The sequence below is a fragment of the Pleurodeles waltl genome, chromosome 7 (assembly GCF_031143425.1).
Source record: "Pleurodeles waltl isolate 20211129_DDA chromosome 7, aPleWal1.hap1.20221129, whole genome shotgun sequence".
In the NCBI taxonomy this organism is placed as follows: Eukaryota; Metazoa; Chordata; class Amphibia; order Caudata; family Salamandridae; genus Pleurodeles; species Pleurodeles waltl.
In genome coordinates, this window is record NC_090446.1 from 958,311,114 (window position 1) to 958,324,063 (window position 12,950).

Here is a 12,950-nt window from a genome sequence, read left to right on the forward strand (position 1 = left end):
ATTGCCCCTAAATACTGTTGTATTTGCGCATGTTGTAGTTGTGACTTTTGGTAGTGTATGGAGAACCCTAGCTTGTGCAGGGTTTGTATTACATAATATGTATGGTTTTGACACTGCGTATGACTGTTTGATTTTATTAGCCAATCGTCTAGAGATGGAAAGACATGAATGTGTTGTCTTCTTAGGTAGGCTGCGACTACCGCCAGGCACTTTGTGAATACCCTTGGAGCTGTTGTTATACCAAAGGGTAACACTTTGAACTGATAATGCTTTCCTTGAATGACAAACCTGAGATATTTTCTGTGCGCAGGAAGGATGGGTATGTTTAAATACGATCTTTGAGGTCTAATGTTGCCATGAAATTGTGTTGCTGAAGTAGTGGGATAACATCCTGTAGGGTTACCACATGAAAGTGTTCTGACAGGATGTAAAGATTTAGGGGTCTGAGATCTAATATTGGCCTTAAGGTGCCATCCTTTTTGGGAATGAGGAAACACAGTGAGTAAACTCTCGGCCCTACTTGATTTTGTGGCACGGCTTCTATTGCTTGTTTGAGTAATAGAGATTTGACGTCTCCCTGTAACAGAGTAATATGGTCTGTGGCTAGTTTATGTGGTTTTGGTGGAGTTTGTATGAATTCTAGGCAATAGCCATTGCGGATAATTGATAATACCCATTTGTCTGTGGTAATGTTTTGCCAATTGGTGTGGAACTTTTGCAGTCTCTCTCCCACAGGGGAGGTGTGGAGTGGAAGGAAATGGAACAAGTCACTGTTTACTGTGTTGTGAGGCTTGTTTGATATTTCCCTCTACCTCTGGGGTACTGGCCTCTATACGTGCTCTTAAAACCACCTTGTTGGTATTGAGGTTAGTAGGACGGTTTTGGCTGCGATGTGGATGCCTCTGCAGTTTGAGCCCTAAATCCACCTCTAAACTGGGGTTTCCGAAAGGATCCCTTGTATTGTGTGGTGTATAGTGCACCCATCGCTTTTGCGGTGTATGAATCCTTATGCATTTTTTTCAATTGCAGTGTCCACCTCTAAGCCGAAAGGCTGTTTTTTGTTGAACAGCATATTCAACACAGCTTGTTGGATTTTGGGTTTGGACCTGAGCTATGCATGCCTCCTGATGATTGTTACAGCAGTGTTGATGCTCCTGGCCGCTGTGTCTGCTGAGTCTAGGGCAGACCTAATCTGATTGTTGGTGATGGCTTGCCCTTCCTCCACTATCTGCTGTGCCCTCTTTTGCTGTTCCTATGGGAGATGCTGAATTATATCTTTCATCTTGTCCCAATGGGCCCTGTCATATCTAGGCAACAACGCCTGTGAGTTGGCTATTCTCCATTGGTTGACTGCCTGGGATGCCACTCTCTTCCCTGCAGCATCAGATTTTCTACTCTCTTTGTCTGGTGGGGGTGCATCACCCGACGACAGAGTTTGCCCTCTTCCTGGCAGCGCTTACCATCACTGAGTCTGGAGGGAGTTGCCGAGATATATAGACAGGATCAGAGGGAGGAGGCTTGTATTTTTTTCTACTCTAGGAGTTCTTATTCTTGCTTTTATAGGCTTGCTAAATATTTGATCAGCATGAGCATAGGGAGCGACTGGTATGTTGTATGCGTGGAGGAGATTGTATTAAACAAAAAATCGTCCTCCAACGGTTCAGTGTGCATGGTGACACTATGGTATGCTGCAGCCCTAACTAACACTTCATTGTAGCCTGTACTATCCTCAGGTGATGAAGGCCTAGAGGGATAGCAATCAGGGTTACTGTTGGTAATGGGGTCTGGATCATAAAGATCCCATGGGTCCCACATTGTCTTGCTGTGAGTCAAATTAATGTGATGGTGACTGCATTGGTGTAGGACTAGTAGTAGGAGAGATATGCATGTGTGGAGGAGAATGAGGAGGAGAAAATTGAGGAGGTGGAGGTCTCTCCTTTGTCTTTGGCACTTTAGCTGTAGGCTGTGTAGAATCCAAATCCTACTGAAAGGCTAATTTCCTCTTAGGTTTTAGAGGAGGTGCTGTTAAAATTCTGCCAGTTTCTTTATGGATATGAATCCTGGCTTGCCTTTCATCCATTACTTCCAGTATTGGCTGTATTTGGGAGTCCTCCTTAGGAGTTTTATGGCCTTCTTTAAGTGTCTTAGAAAGTCCATGCTCCTCAGTGTAACCTGCTCTTTTCGGTATCGAAAAAGATGGCGTTGTGGATGGTCTCAGCTCCGAAAGGGATTTCCAAAATTCTGACTCAGAAGAGTAGTGTTTGCTCGAGTCGGAGACAGAGCTTTTGGTCGACTCCGATGGCTTCGGAGGAGTGGCCTTTTTCCGTGCCGAACTGGGGGTTTGGTTATCGGGTCGAGCCATGGCCTTCTGGCAGTGGCGTCCCCAAGGCCTTATGTTTTGGTTTAGATTGTACGGGGCAGGCATACTCACGTGCTGTCCTGCGGTGACCGGTCTCTCCTCCTCGGAATCCTGGTTGGAGTCGGATCCTCGAATGGAGCCTGAGGTCTGCATGATCTCTTCGACAATTGAGATGTTTGGAGCTTTTTTACGCCATCTCGATCCTTCGTGATCTTCTGTCTCAAAGTGTCTTTTTTGATCAGAAGGATCGGCAGGCCTCGCAATTTTCTTCCCGATGATCTGGGGAAAGGCAAAGATTACAGATGAGGTGTTGGTCTGTATAAGGGAATTTAGCGTGGCACCGAGGACAGAATCGGAATGGAGTCCAATCCATGAGGCTTCCACGCGGTCGGCCCGACCCGGCCCGAGTTGGGCGCGCGCGCCCTCAAGGGTGAGTAGATATGTTTGTTCCGACGGTTCCGAAGTGTCAATTGAAGATGTAACTCGATCGAAACAATACCGACGAGAAATGAAGCGTTTTCAAAGTTTTCAGAATCGAAGTATAAGCCAAAGGAAACACGTCCGAACCTGACGGCGGAAAGAAAGCAATCTAACATGGAGTCGATGCCCATGCGCAATGGAGCCGAAGAGGAGGAGTCACTCGATCCCGTGACTCGAAAACACTTCTTCGAAGAAAAACAACTTGTAACACTCCGAGCCCAACACTAGATGGCAGAAGACGATTTCAGGCCGAAGGGCAAGACTTTGAACTGGAAATGGTCTCCGGCTACTGCAAATCTGAGATACCTTCTGTGGGAGGGATGAATAGGGATATGGAAATATGCATCCTGCAAATCGAGGGTGGCCATGAAATCCCCCGAATTTAGAAGGGACAGAATGTCTAATGGGGTGATCATACGGAATGATTGTTTTTTGAGATAAGTGTTGAGATCCCGGAGGTCTAGAATTGGACACCCACGTTTCTGCTTCTTTCAGACTAAGACGAATCAGGAGTAGTAACCCTTTCCTCTCTCCTGATGTGGAACCCTTTCTATAGCTCCCTTGAGAAGCATGGACTCGACCTCCTGCTTGAGCAGATGCAAGTGCTTTACCTTTCGAGGAAGGGGAGGCTTCGTAGGAGGGTAGTACAAGAACTCCAGGGTATGGCCAAACTGGATGAGATTTAGGACCCATTGGTCTGATGTTATCTTATGCCAATTGTGGAAGTAGAGGGAAATCCTTCCCCCTAGTCTTGGGCCCAAGAGAAGGTAAGTAGCCGGAGACAATAGCAAGTCATTGTCTACGGCCTGTATCTTTTGGTTGTCTTCCGGCCTTTCCTCTCTGGGAAGCTCTCGAATAAGCTGCTGGTGGAGGCATTCTCTGTTGGAACTGAGGACGAAAGGAATGGGATGCCGCAGAGACACAAGGGTATTTATACTGCTGAAAACCTGGTCTATGTGATGAGTAGCCTCAGCCTCTAGCTCCTCGGAAAGGCTGTCTTTTAAACTGCAGGGTGCCGAGGGACCTGGCTGTGTCAGTGTCTGTCTTGATTGACTGAAGCGTATCATCAATGTGCTTCCTGAAAAGGGCTTCACCATCAAAAGGGAGGTCAAGGATTTTGTTTTGGACCTTGGGTCTAAATGAAGTCGCTCTAAGCCAACCCTGCCTTTTGAGAACCGCAGAACCTGCTATCTGACGGAAAGCCGTGGTGGCGATGTCCATAGCACAGTCTAATATTTCTGCAGAAGATCTCTCCCCTTCCTGCAAGACTTTCCTGGCTTCTAATTTAGAGTCTTCAGGCAGTTGATCCAAATAGGGCGCAATGTCAGCCTATAGCTTTCTATCATATCTGCCTAGGATAGCCAGAGAGTTAGAAGCCCTTATTATAAGCGAAGCCATTAAGGAAAAGCGTTTTCCTATATTGTCTAGTCTCCTACCCTCCTTGTCTGGTGAGGCAGATTGGTGTTAAAGGGTTCCTAGTTCTGCGTTGTGCCACATGGGCAATAACTGAGTCGGGTCTGGGATGGCCCATGAGGCAGGCCGGAGAGTCTTCAGTCGCCTTATACTTTTTGTCAAGGCGAGGTAGAACCGGGGTGACTGTGGCCGGGTTCTTCATAACTTTAATGCCCTCATTCCAGATATAGTCCACAATCGGCATAGATTTAACACTCTTCTGAAATGGCTCCTTAAAATCATACAAAAAGCAGTCCATCTGCTTTGTGGGCATGGGCAACTCAAACCTTTTAGCAGCTCTTTCAAGCAGGTTTTGGAAACCGCTGAGGGGAATCTACAGGAACCGGAGAGGGCGAGGACGGAGTAGGAATTTGATAGTCATCCCATTCTGTTATTGCATCCGGTAATTCTCCCTCCTCTCTGTCATCATCATCATCATCAGAAGAGGACAAATCCTTCATAGGGATGGAAATTAGTGTCTGTGGCGGTACATGAGATGGTTGGATTCCTGGATGGACCGGGGTAGAAGGCACAGAGCGCGCAACAGAAGGCTGCTGAACTTCCAAACCAGCTGGTAGAAACCGCCTTCTGTTGTCATCCAACATGAGTTGCAGATCAGCTATGGGCGATCCTGGCAAAGAAACCATCTGCTCCTGATAAGGATACTGGGGTGCCTGCGGGTAGTAACAGTGCAGATCATGCTGGGTGTCTTTCTCTAGATCCTGGCACTTGACGTGTAGTTCTGATGGGCTATGAGCAACCCCGAAAGGTCCATCATCATCTGAGTCCTCTTGTTCCAGTAAATGCGTAGGTACCAAGGCTGAAACCCTACTTGGAGATGTCACCAATGGTGAAAGGAAAGCAGACTTCTTATGTGCTTTAACCCTCGTCGACGGTATCGACAGCAACAAGGATGGCATCGTCAACGGGGATGTAGCTGGCACACTCTTCGGCATCACCGACAGCATCATCGACTGTATCCGCATCGTCGACGGGTGCGCCGACGGAGACATCGCTGGAGAAATTCTCGTTGACGAGGAAAACGATGACGACAGAGTCAACGCCGTCGGTCTCACCGGCAGTATCATCGATGGAGAGGCGATAGGCGAGGCAACCATTAACGCAGTCGACGAGGACGTTGTCGACACGATCGTCGATGAGGAAGACAACGCCGTAGAGACTGTAGAAGTTGTAGCAGTCAACGATGAAGCTGTACAGACACCTTTAGACACCGCTGTTGACGCTGCTCTCGTCTACGATGTCGTCGACTGTGTCGTCGTCGTAGATTTTTCGATTGGCCTCTTAAAGACATGTTTCACCACAGGAGGTGGCATTGGAGGCTCAGAAAAGGCCCTTTTGCTGCGCTCCGAGGAGAGAGATCTTTCTTTACGGTGCCTTTTAGAAGAAACAGAACTCCTGTGAGGAGAACTGGAAGGACTTCCAGCTCTAGAGGACACCCGTTTGGTCTTCTTGTGAGCCTTTTTTGGAAGATCTTTTGAGTGGGGTTGAGGAGATCTGCCTTTTTTCTGTAGTTTTCTGGAGGAAGTTGTATATTCCTCACTGTCAGAACCAGACACTGGACTAGATCTGGACTTCAACTTCTGGAGCCAAATTAGTAGCCTACCCTCCCTGTCTGAGGGTTTTGTTAGAAAAGGTCCTGCAAACTTTGCAGTCTTTGGCTACATAGTCTGGGTAGAGGCAATAAATACAGTCCCTGTGTGGGTCCTCAAAGTGGAGCCTTTCCTTCCCACAGGTCTTACAGGCTCTGAAAGGCTTTTCTTCTCTTTATCAGACATGGTGAATTCTCTTCAAAATAGAGTTCCCTTAAGTAAAGTAAGAAGAAGACACCTTACTTGCTGTAGGAAATCCTTTTTCTGAGGAAAAATAGCAAAAATGAACTTCTCTGAAGTGTTGACTGAGCAGAGCTCAATGGAGACTCCCTAGCACGACATGCAGTAGTTCTGAGGGAAGGGAGCCCTCTCAGGAGGGTTCTAGAGGGAGGGGTAGCCTGATTGGCTGGGTCTTGCTTTGGTCCTTTTTGCTCATAATGATAAGGATGGGCTACTAAAGTGAAATCCTTAGGCCTTTTTTCATTGCAGTAGCCTATATGTATAGCTGTTTTGATGTACTGGGGGCTCCCATCTCGACGTCGGGGAAGGATTCAAGCATGTGAATCTATGAAAGTTCTAATACTGGAGTAAATAGATTGCATCAGTACTTTAGTGACTATGTTGGCTAGCAACTGGAGACCACTGTCAGTTCCAAATTATTTCCATAGTCCACAGCACTCTCTCTTCCGTACCCTTTTGATTCTTGTGATTAACCCTCCACAAAAACAAGAACCAATTCATAAAACTGCACCAAAAAAAAAAAAAAAAAAGAAACCAACAGGAATTGTGTTCATGGTAAGTGCTTCCCTGCAGGCATGTTGCTGCTGCTTTCCAGCTGGTACCCGGCAATAGCTCACATTCAAACTGCCAAGCTCAACGTGAGCTAGCACAAACTGCCAGCACGGCAGCAGTCAGCCGCCTTTGACCACTGAACTCCATAAGGATGCAACTAGCAGCAACTTACCAGTTAGTTTTAGAAGTCAGTTTGAACATCTTATCTCTCACATGGTCCATAGGAGGTATCTAGTTGTAGCAGAGCACATTTATCTCAACACCCTCACTACCCCCTTCCTCCTAGATTCTAAACTAAACATCCAGGAAGAAAGATAGGCGGGAACACACAAATTTACCCATACCCAGCTCCCTAGAAGGTTCGACCAGCAGTGCAGACTAACACACCACTATGCGCTATAGGTTCCAAACACACACACACACGCCAGCTTCATGAAGCCAGCAAAGATTCTTATTATGCCAATCCTCTGATACCTGTTTTTTTTTCACTTGCTGTGGTGTCATCTTCAGTTCTATTTGATGTTCTGTGGCCAGACTCCAGGTAGCAGTCATCAGTTTCAGTTTGCTTGCAAGTCTCAAAAACCAGCTCTTCTGATCTTGTCTTCTTTCTGCTCACAGGGCACGCGTGGGGAATGGTTTCCAGTAGGGCATCTTCTGAGGCCAAGCACCCTCTGTTTTGGATTTAAAAAAATGACGATAAGGCCTGCAATGCTACACACAATTATAAAATTAGCCCAGCTGTTCTATGCTCATTGCTACACACACCACCTGGTGCACTTTAACATCCTGCATGCACATCTTCAGGCTACTTTAGGCTCAACCTGCCAGAGCACATGAAAAACAGTTCAGACACTCCATGAATGCTATCGCAACATACATATTTGTAGATTCTGAACTGCAGTACACATGGCATTTTAAAGAACATGGTGATACTCTGGAAGCCATATTTAATTCTGGGAGTACTGCTTTGTAAAGTCAGCAGTGTTAGAACAGTGTTTAGCACCTAGAACTTAATCCCAGGTTGCTGAAGGCCAGTAGCAAAATAAGCATACACTGAGCAGAATGAGAGGGCATGAAGGTGGATATCAGAATGAACAAACAAAGATGACAGACTTCACCTTCCCCATTCTGTGCAGTATGCATGAGACAGTTTCTGAATGTCAATCTGTGGGACCCCAGAACTGCTCACAAGGAGACCTAAGCAACTGAGAAGACAATGTAGGCACACAAACAAGCACATGATAACAAATCTGAACCCAGAGAGGCATTACTGCCATGTTTCAGAGGTGAAAGCATTATCTGCTTGGATTCTAAGCAGGTGAAGCAGCAAGTATTCTCCAATGAAGAAGTAGCAGTTGCGTAAGCAGGTGGGTAAATTGAGGAGGCAAATATTCTGTAAGCTTAAAGAAAACAAGCATTACATAGGGTGAGTGACCATTTGCAAATAATTCAGCACTCAAAACGGCAACCTTCTAAAATCTGCATAAATAGAAGTCGCTAAAACAGTAGCAGAACACCAACCTCTCAAACCCCACACCAGAAAGACCACTAAAGTCCAATCGGTCCCAGTCATCTGCTCGTGTTGGGAGTGAAGAGGGTGGATGTGATGCGGGTAGAGGGGCGGGAGGTCTGTTGTGCTTCTGTTGCAATGTGGTTATTTTAATATGGATCCCTGGAGACACTTATTTATTTGTAGGTTCTTGAGTTTCTGAACGTACCTTGGTAACGATTGGTAAATAATACATTCATGTAGGCACACACAGACAACATAAGTCAGACAGGAACAATGTGCATTCATTTAGCCATAATCAGAACCACAAGGATAAAGATCCCTTAGTGATTAGGGAGTGCAACATGTCCCAGACTTACACAACCAAGGTTTCTGACCTCAAGCTGCAGTCAGTCTTAGGCTCCAAGCTTCGCTCTTCATCTGGCTTCCGTTTTTTCTTCCTCTTGTATTTGATGGCATTCCCAGAGCACACTTTTCCTCCGAGCTGATTACCCTCTACCAGATTCAGTCCTCTGTGTTCCAAATGGGAAGTCACACATTCCTTGTGCCAGGGCTGCTCACAGTTTTCAGGGTCCATGTTTCTTTTCCTCGTAGGATCTGGACTTGACAGTGTTCTAACATTACTCTCACAGGACACCATAGTACAGGTCTCTCCTGACTTGTGCTTTTTCCTTTTCTTTTTTAGGTAGGGTGTAGGAGGTTGCTGTTCATAGAGATTCTGGAAGACTGTCTGTAAAGGGACAGGAGATTGAAGACTAGTTTCCATGTTGGCTTTCCCCTGTACACCAGGTGCAGGTTGAAGGCAAGATCGTGATGGGGGCATGGCGGCATGATGTGGTGTAGGTGATCCTAATGCCTGGTTTATCAAGGCAGTATCCAAGGACTGAGTAAAAGGTCCACTAGGAGGAGAGGCAGCAATTAACTTTAGCGGACCTGGTGATTTTGAAGGCAGCAAGACATCCCTAGAGAAAAATGATAAAGAGTGATGTTCAATCAAGCCTAAGGGAGACGAAACAAAAGAAGCAAATACTGTCAAGCCTTAGGAAGGCAAAACAAGAAAATGAATGCAAGATCTGAGAAACGTAACCAATATTGAAAAATATGAGTTTGGTTAATATTTCGAACAAATTCCCTAGTGAATCACTTTCATTTTGTTGCAAACTAAAGGAAAGAAGTGTACTAAATCCTTAAAACTATTTGTATGCACTGTGGACTTTAATCACTACACACAGAAGAAATGGAAAGTTGCTAACAATAGTGGACACTACTATTACAATAGCAGAATTTCTACTTTAATGACAGATGTGTCAGATTTAAATGAAGCTAATTTTGTCCTAGGCTCCAGGCACCGCCAGCGCCTCTGCATCTAATGGAGCCAGCCAAGTCATCTCAAAGCCACTAACAAATTGAGAGCATTTTCAATGGACCAGTAAAAGCATGATGAAGATACTGGCTCTATGGCATCTTGCAGCAGTTTGGTCCAAGCACATGAAACCGAGAGGAAGGAGTCTCAATTTTGAGTACAATTTTAGCCAATAAATGGCTGGACGCAGAGTAGTAATACACTCAATGGGGGAAACGTTATTTAGACTTTGAGCAAAGCACCAACAGATTAAGCCTCTTATTACTGAATGGAGTGATGATGGTGTCTTAAATCTAATACATCAATGAAGTGTCAGAGAGGGCCTTTCCTGCTCAAATTGCTGGATTTGGAATAGAAGAAAGTGCTTTCCTCCACACTAACCTAACTGGCCAACTTTAGCACAAGTGCTAATCGTTTACTTGAGCGCCCTTCAGCTTAATCAATAAAACTAAAACTTATGTCCATGGATCTTTGGAGCAGATAGCAGACATTTGAGTAGACTGAGGGCCAGAATTAGAACTTGGCAGACAGGTTACTCTGTTACAACAGTGACAAATATCCCATCCACCAAAATCTAAATTCCATTATAACCAATGGGATTTAGATTTCGGCGGATAGGATGTTCGGCAGCATCATCACGGAGTAATTTGTCTGCAGAGTTCTAAATCAGGCCTCTGGTTTGCACTGTTCTCGAAGGATGTTGCCTGTTTATCCCCATTTCCTGAATAGAACAAAACAAAAAAATAATAACCTCTAGAAAGAAATATTGTTTTCAAGAAGATATGTTTTAACAAAGGTTCTTGGATTCTTCACCCAAGCAGAGATTTGCAGGTTAGCTACATGGCTTAGCAAGTTAAGCATGCTGTTGACTTGTGTATGACCTGTCGATTCAGAGTTTGAATCCAGGCAGAGTACACAGACCTTTTCATTCTTCCAAAGTAAATACACTGGATTTTAATAACACTTGGCATTTACTAAACTTAGGAAAGGAAAGGAAAATACTGAACAACTGAGTGTCTATATAAAAACATGTTATGAGTATGATTATCAAGTAGATACTGTGATTAAGAATAGGGTGGAACACTTTTATTGGTATTCCACTGAAATTACAACATTCTTGTGGAGACTTTTTCCAGTCTGGAGTACAACAATGAGGTGGGGAGGGATATTTGGACGATTAAGTAGCAGTCGTCACCACGCTGAATCACATTTACCACTGCTTGCATCCTGGTCTCAGGACCAAGTTTCACAAGTTTGAATCAGCACCTGTTAAAATATCCTAACTAAAAATGTTTTTGAACTTGGCTGTGACTAAAGTGCAGATCAACAAGGGAGTAATATTGCATTTCAGCTCCTTCATAAAGCAGGTGTTACCGATGACACTGATAACTGCATGTTTTGTGAAAGGTAATGGAGGTTGCTTAGCTTTGTGAATTTGTGTTACATTTGTTACTTTTACAGACTTGTGTTCCACCCTAAGGTCACCACAAGGTGCTATGGTGTGTCAGAGATGGAAAAGACAGGCCCACACTGCAATAAAAGTATACCACAAGAGAGGGAATGTGAAAGGAGCCTTTACATAAAACGTATAAACCTTTGATCTTATAACATGAAGCAACAGTTTGTTATGTGTGGCTATAAAAATAGGAGACGGAATGAGACTGCATAACAGTCAAGAAGCATCAGGAGAATGCAGGTGGTAGAAATTAGGAGAAAGCAACAGTAATAGGAAGCATGGTATGACAGAAGGTATGATAGATTTGCCCCTCTATAAAATGTACATTTACCTATTGGTACCCAGGTTAAGAGGGAGCTGGAATAGTGGGGCAACGTGGCTATTACGTATAATCTATCATATCCTTCACAGATCAGTTTCCTTTGAGGAAAGAAGTAGCAGGGTTCAATGAAAATCCCTCAACAAGTCAAAGGAGAGGCCCCAGTATTTGCCTAAAGATCACCTATGCTTTGCTGTTACAGAGATGCACCCTTGCATCTTCAATGGAGAACCTGCACCATTCCTAAAATTTCCTGTAATCGGTCCCTTGACCAATGTTATACAAAATCTAAAGCCTAGGAGCCCTAAAATATTTGAAGTCATGTTTCAGCCTGAGACTATCCTAGTACTTTCTAACTGTAGATCGATCATTTAGAGCTGCTGTTTCACTAACCTGTTAAAAAAGTTAATTTCAATCTTTGAAGATAAAGTAATGTTGGACGTTGAGTATGGAATATTAATTAAATTACCATGCTTTATCTGAATTTGTAACCCCTATCCACCTTTTGGTATTAAACCTGAACTGCTAGACTTTAACTACTGCTGGTGAGTCACAGGCCTAAAAGGAGTAACTTGGTTATAATACTGGATTGGAACAGTACTGGTGTACCAGTGACACGAATGGTAAAAGACAAAACAGTGCCCAGCGCCCCAGCATTTTGGGAAAAGTCCATATATCTGGTTTTCCATGAGGTTTTAAATAACTCTCACCCAGAAAAAATGAAGGCAGGACTTCTGGTGGAGAAAATTTGTCTTGACCTTAAAATGGTTTTATATGAATATCTAGGTCTTCGTGAGTACAGAGTCAAACAAAATGGCCCCAAGACCTACGCCCACAACTATAACTCTAGTGGGAAGAATTCATGGTCAGTGACCGCAGGTATGTACCTTGGAAAAAGGACTAATTTTAAAAGATGATGTATAAAAATCCGCATGTGATGGAACTAGTTTAACAACTTTTGCACAGACGGACTAAGGACAATGATGATGATGCAGGCATCTGTTAATCCCAACGATCTCTGCACCACCAAACTAAAAATCATAGGATGATGGGTGGGAAGTCAGTTCTGAAGAGGAGCCTATCACTGCTCCTACGAACGGATGCTCATGAAATAGATCTAAATAAGGTTTTCTGGTTGTAGTGGAAAATTCAAGCCAGATTTTCCAAAGACCTTAAGGTTCCACATGAAAGCAGTTGGAAAGGTTTTGAGAAGCTAGTTGTCCAAATTTGGACATGATCCAGACCCCTTTTTGCATGGCCACAAGAACTAAGTAAGCACAAGAATGTCAATGGTCACTGCCAGGAGAAATTCAGGTTGTAAAGTTGAGGTTCTTCACAGTCCACACCTCTTAAAAATTTTTTTTTTAAAAAAAAATAATAAATGGGTGGAGTGGGGGAAGGTAATGTAGAAGGGGATACCAGTACATTTAGTTTTACAGCATATGCTTCCCCGCCCTCAGTGAAACTCACTAATCCTTGTTTCCTGTGTTGTGACTTACTTTAATAATGTATCACAGATCATTTATGTATATCTACTACATGCATTTCTTAAGCTAATCCGTGTTAGTATGTCAAATGTGCGTTAGAAGTGATCCAACAATACTGAAAG

General features: G+C 44.2%; 1 protein-coding gene across 4 annotated transcripts in view; it reads right to left on the reverse strand.

The window, feature by feature from the left end:
* The window catches only part of USP36 (ubiquitin specific peptidase 36), a 523,175-nt gene that overhangs the window by 97,254 nt on the left and 412,971 nt on the right, over nt 1–12,950 (reverse strand). For 3 of the 4 annotated variants that reach the window (XM_069199674.1, XM_069199675.1, XM_069199673.1), the window contains exons 15-16: nt 8,563–9,165; nt 7,168–7,364 (exon numbers count right to left, since the gene is read on the reverse strand). In XM_069199674.1, the coding sequence (XP_069055775.1) occupies nt 7,168–7,364; nt 8,563–9,165 (800 nt within the window). The remainder of the gene's footprint in view (nt 1–7,167; nt 7,365–8,562; nt 9,166–12,950) is intronic. The other variant, XM_069199676.1, reaches the window with a different exon arrangement.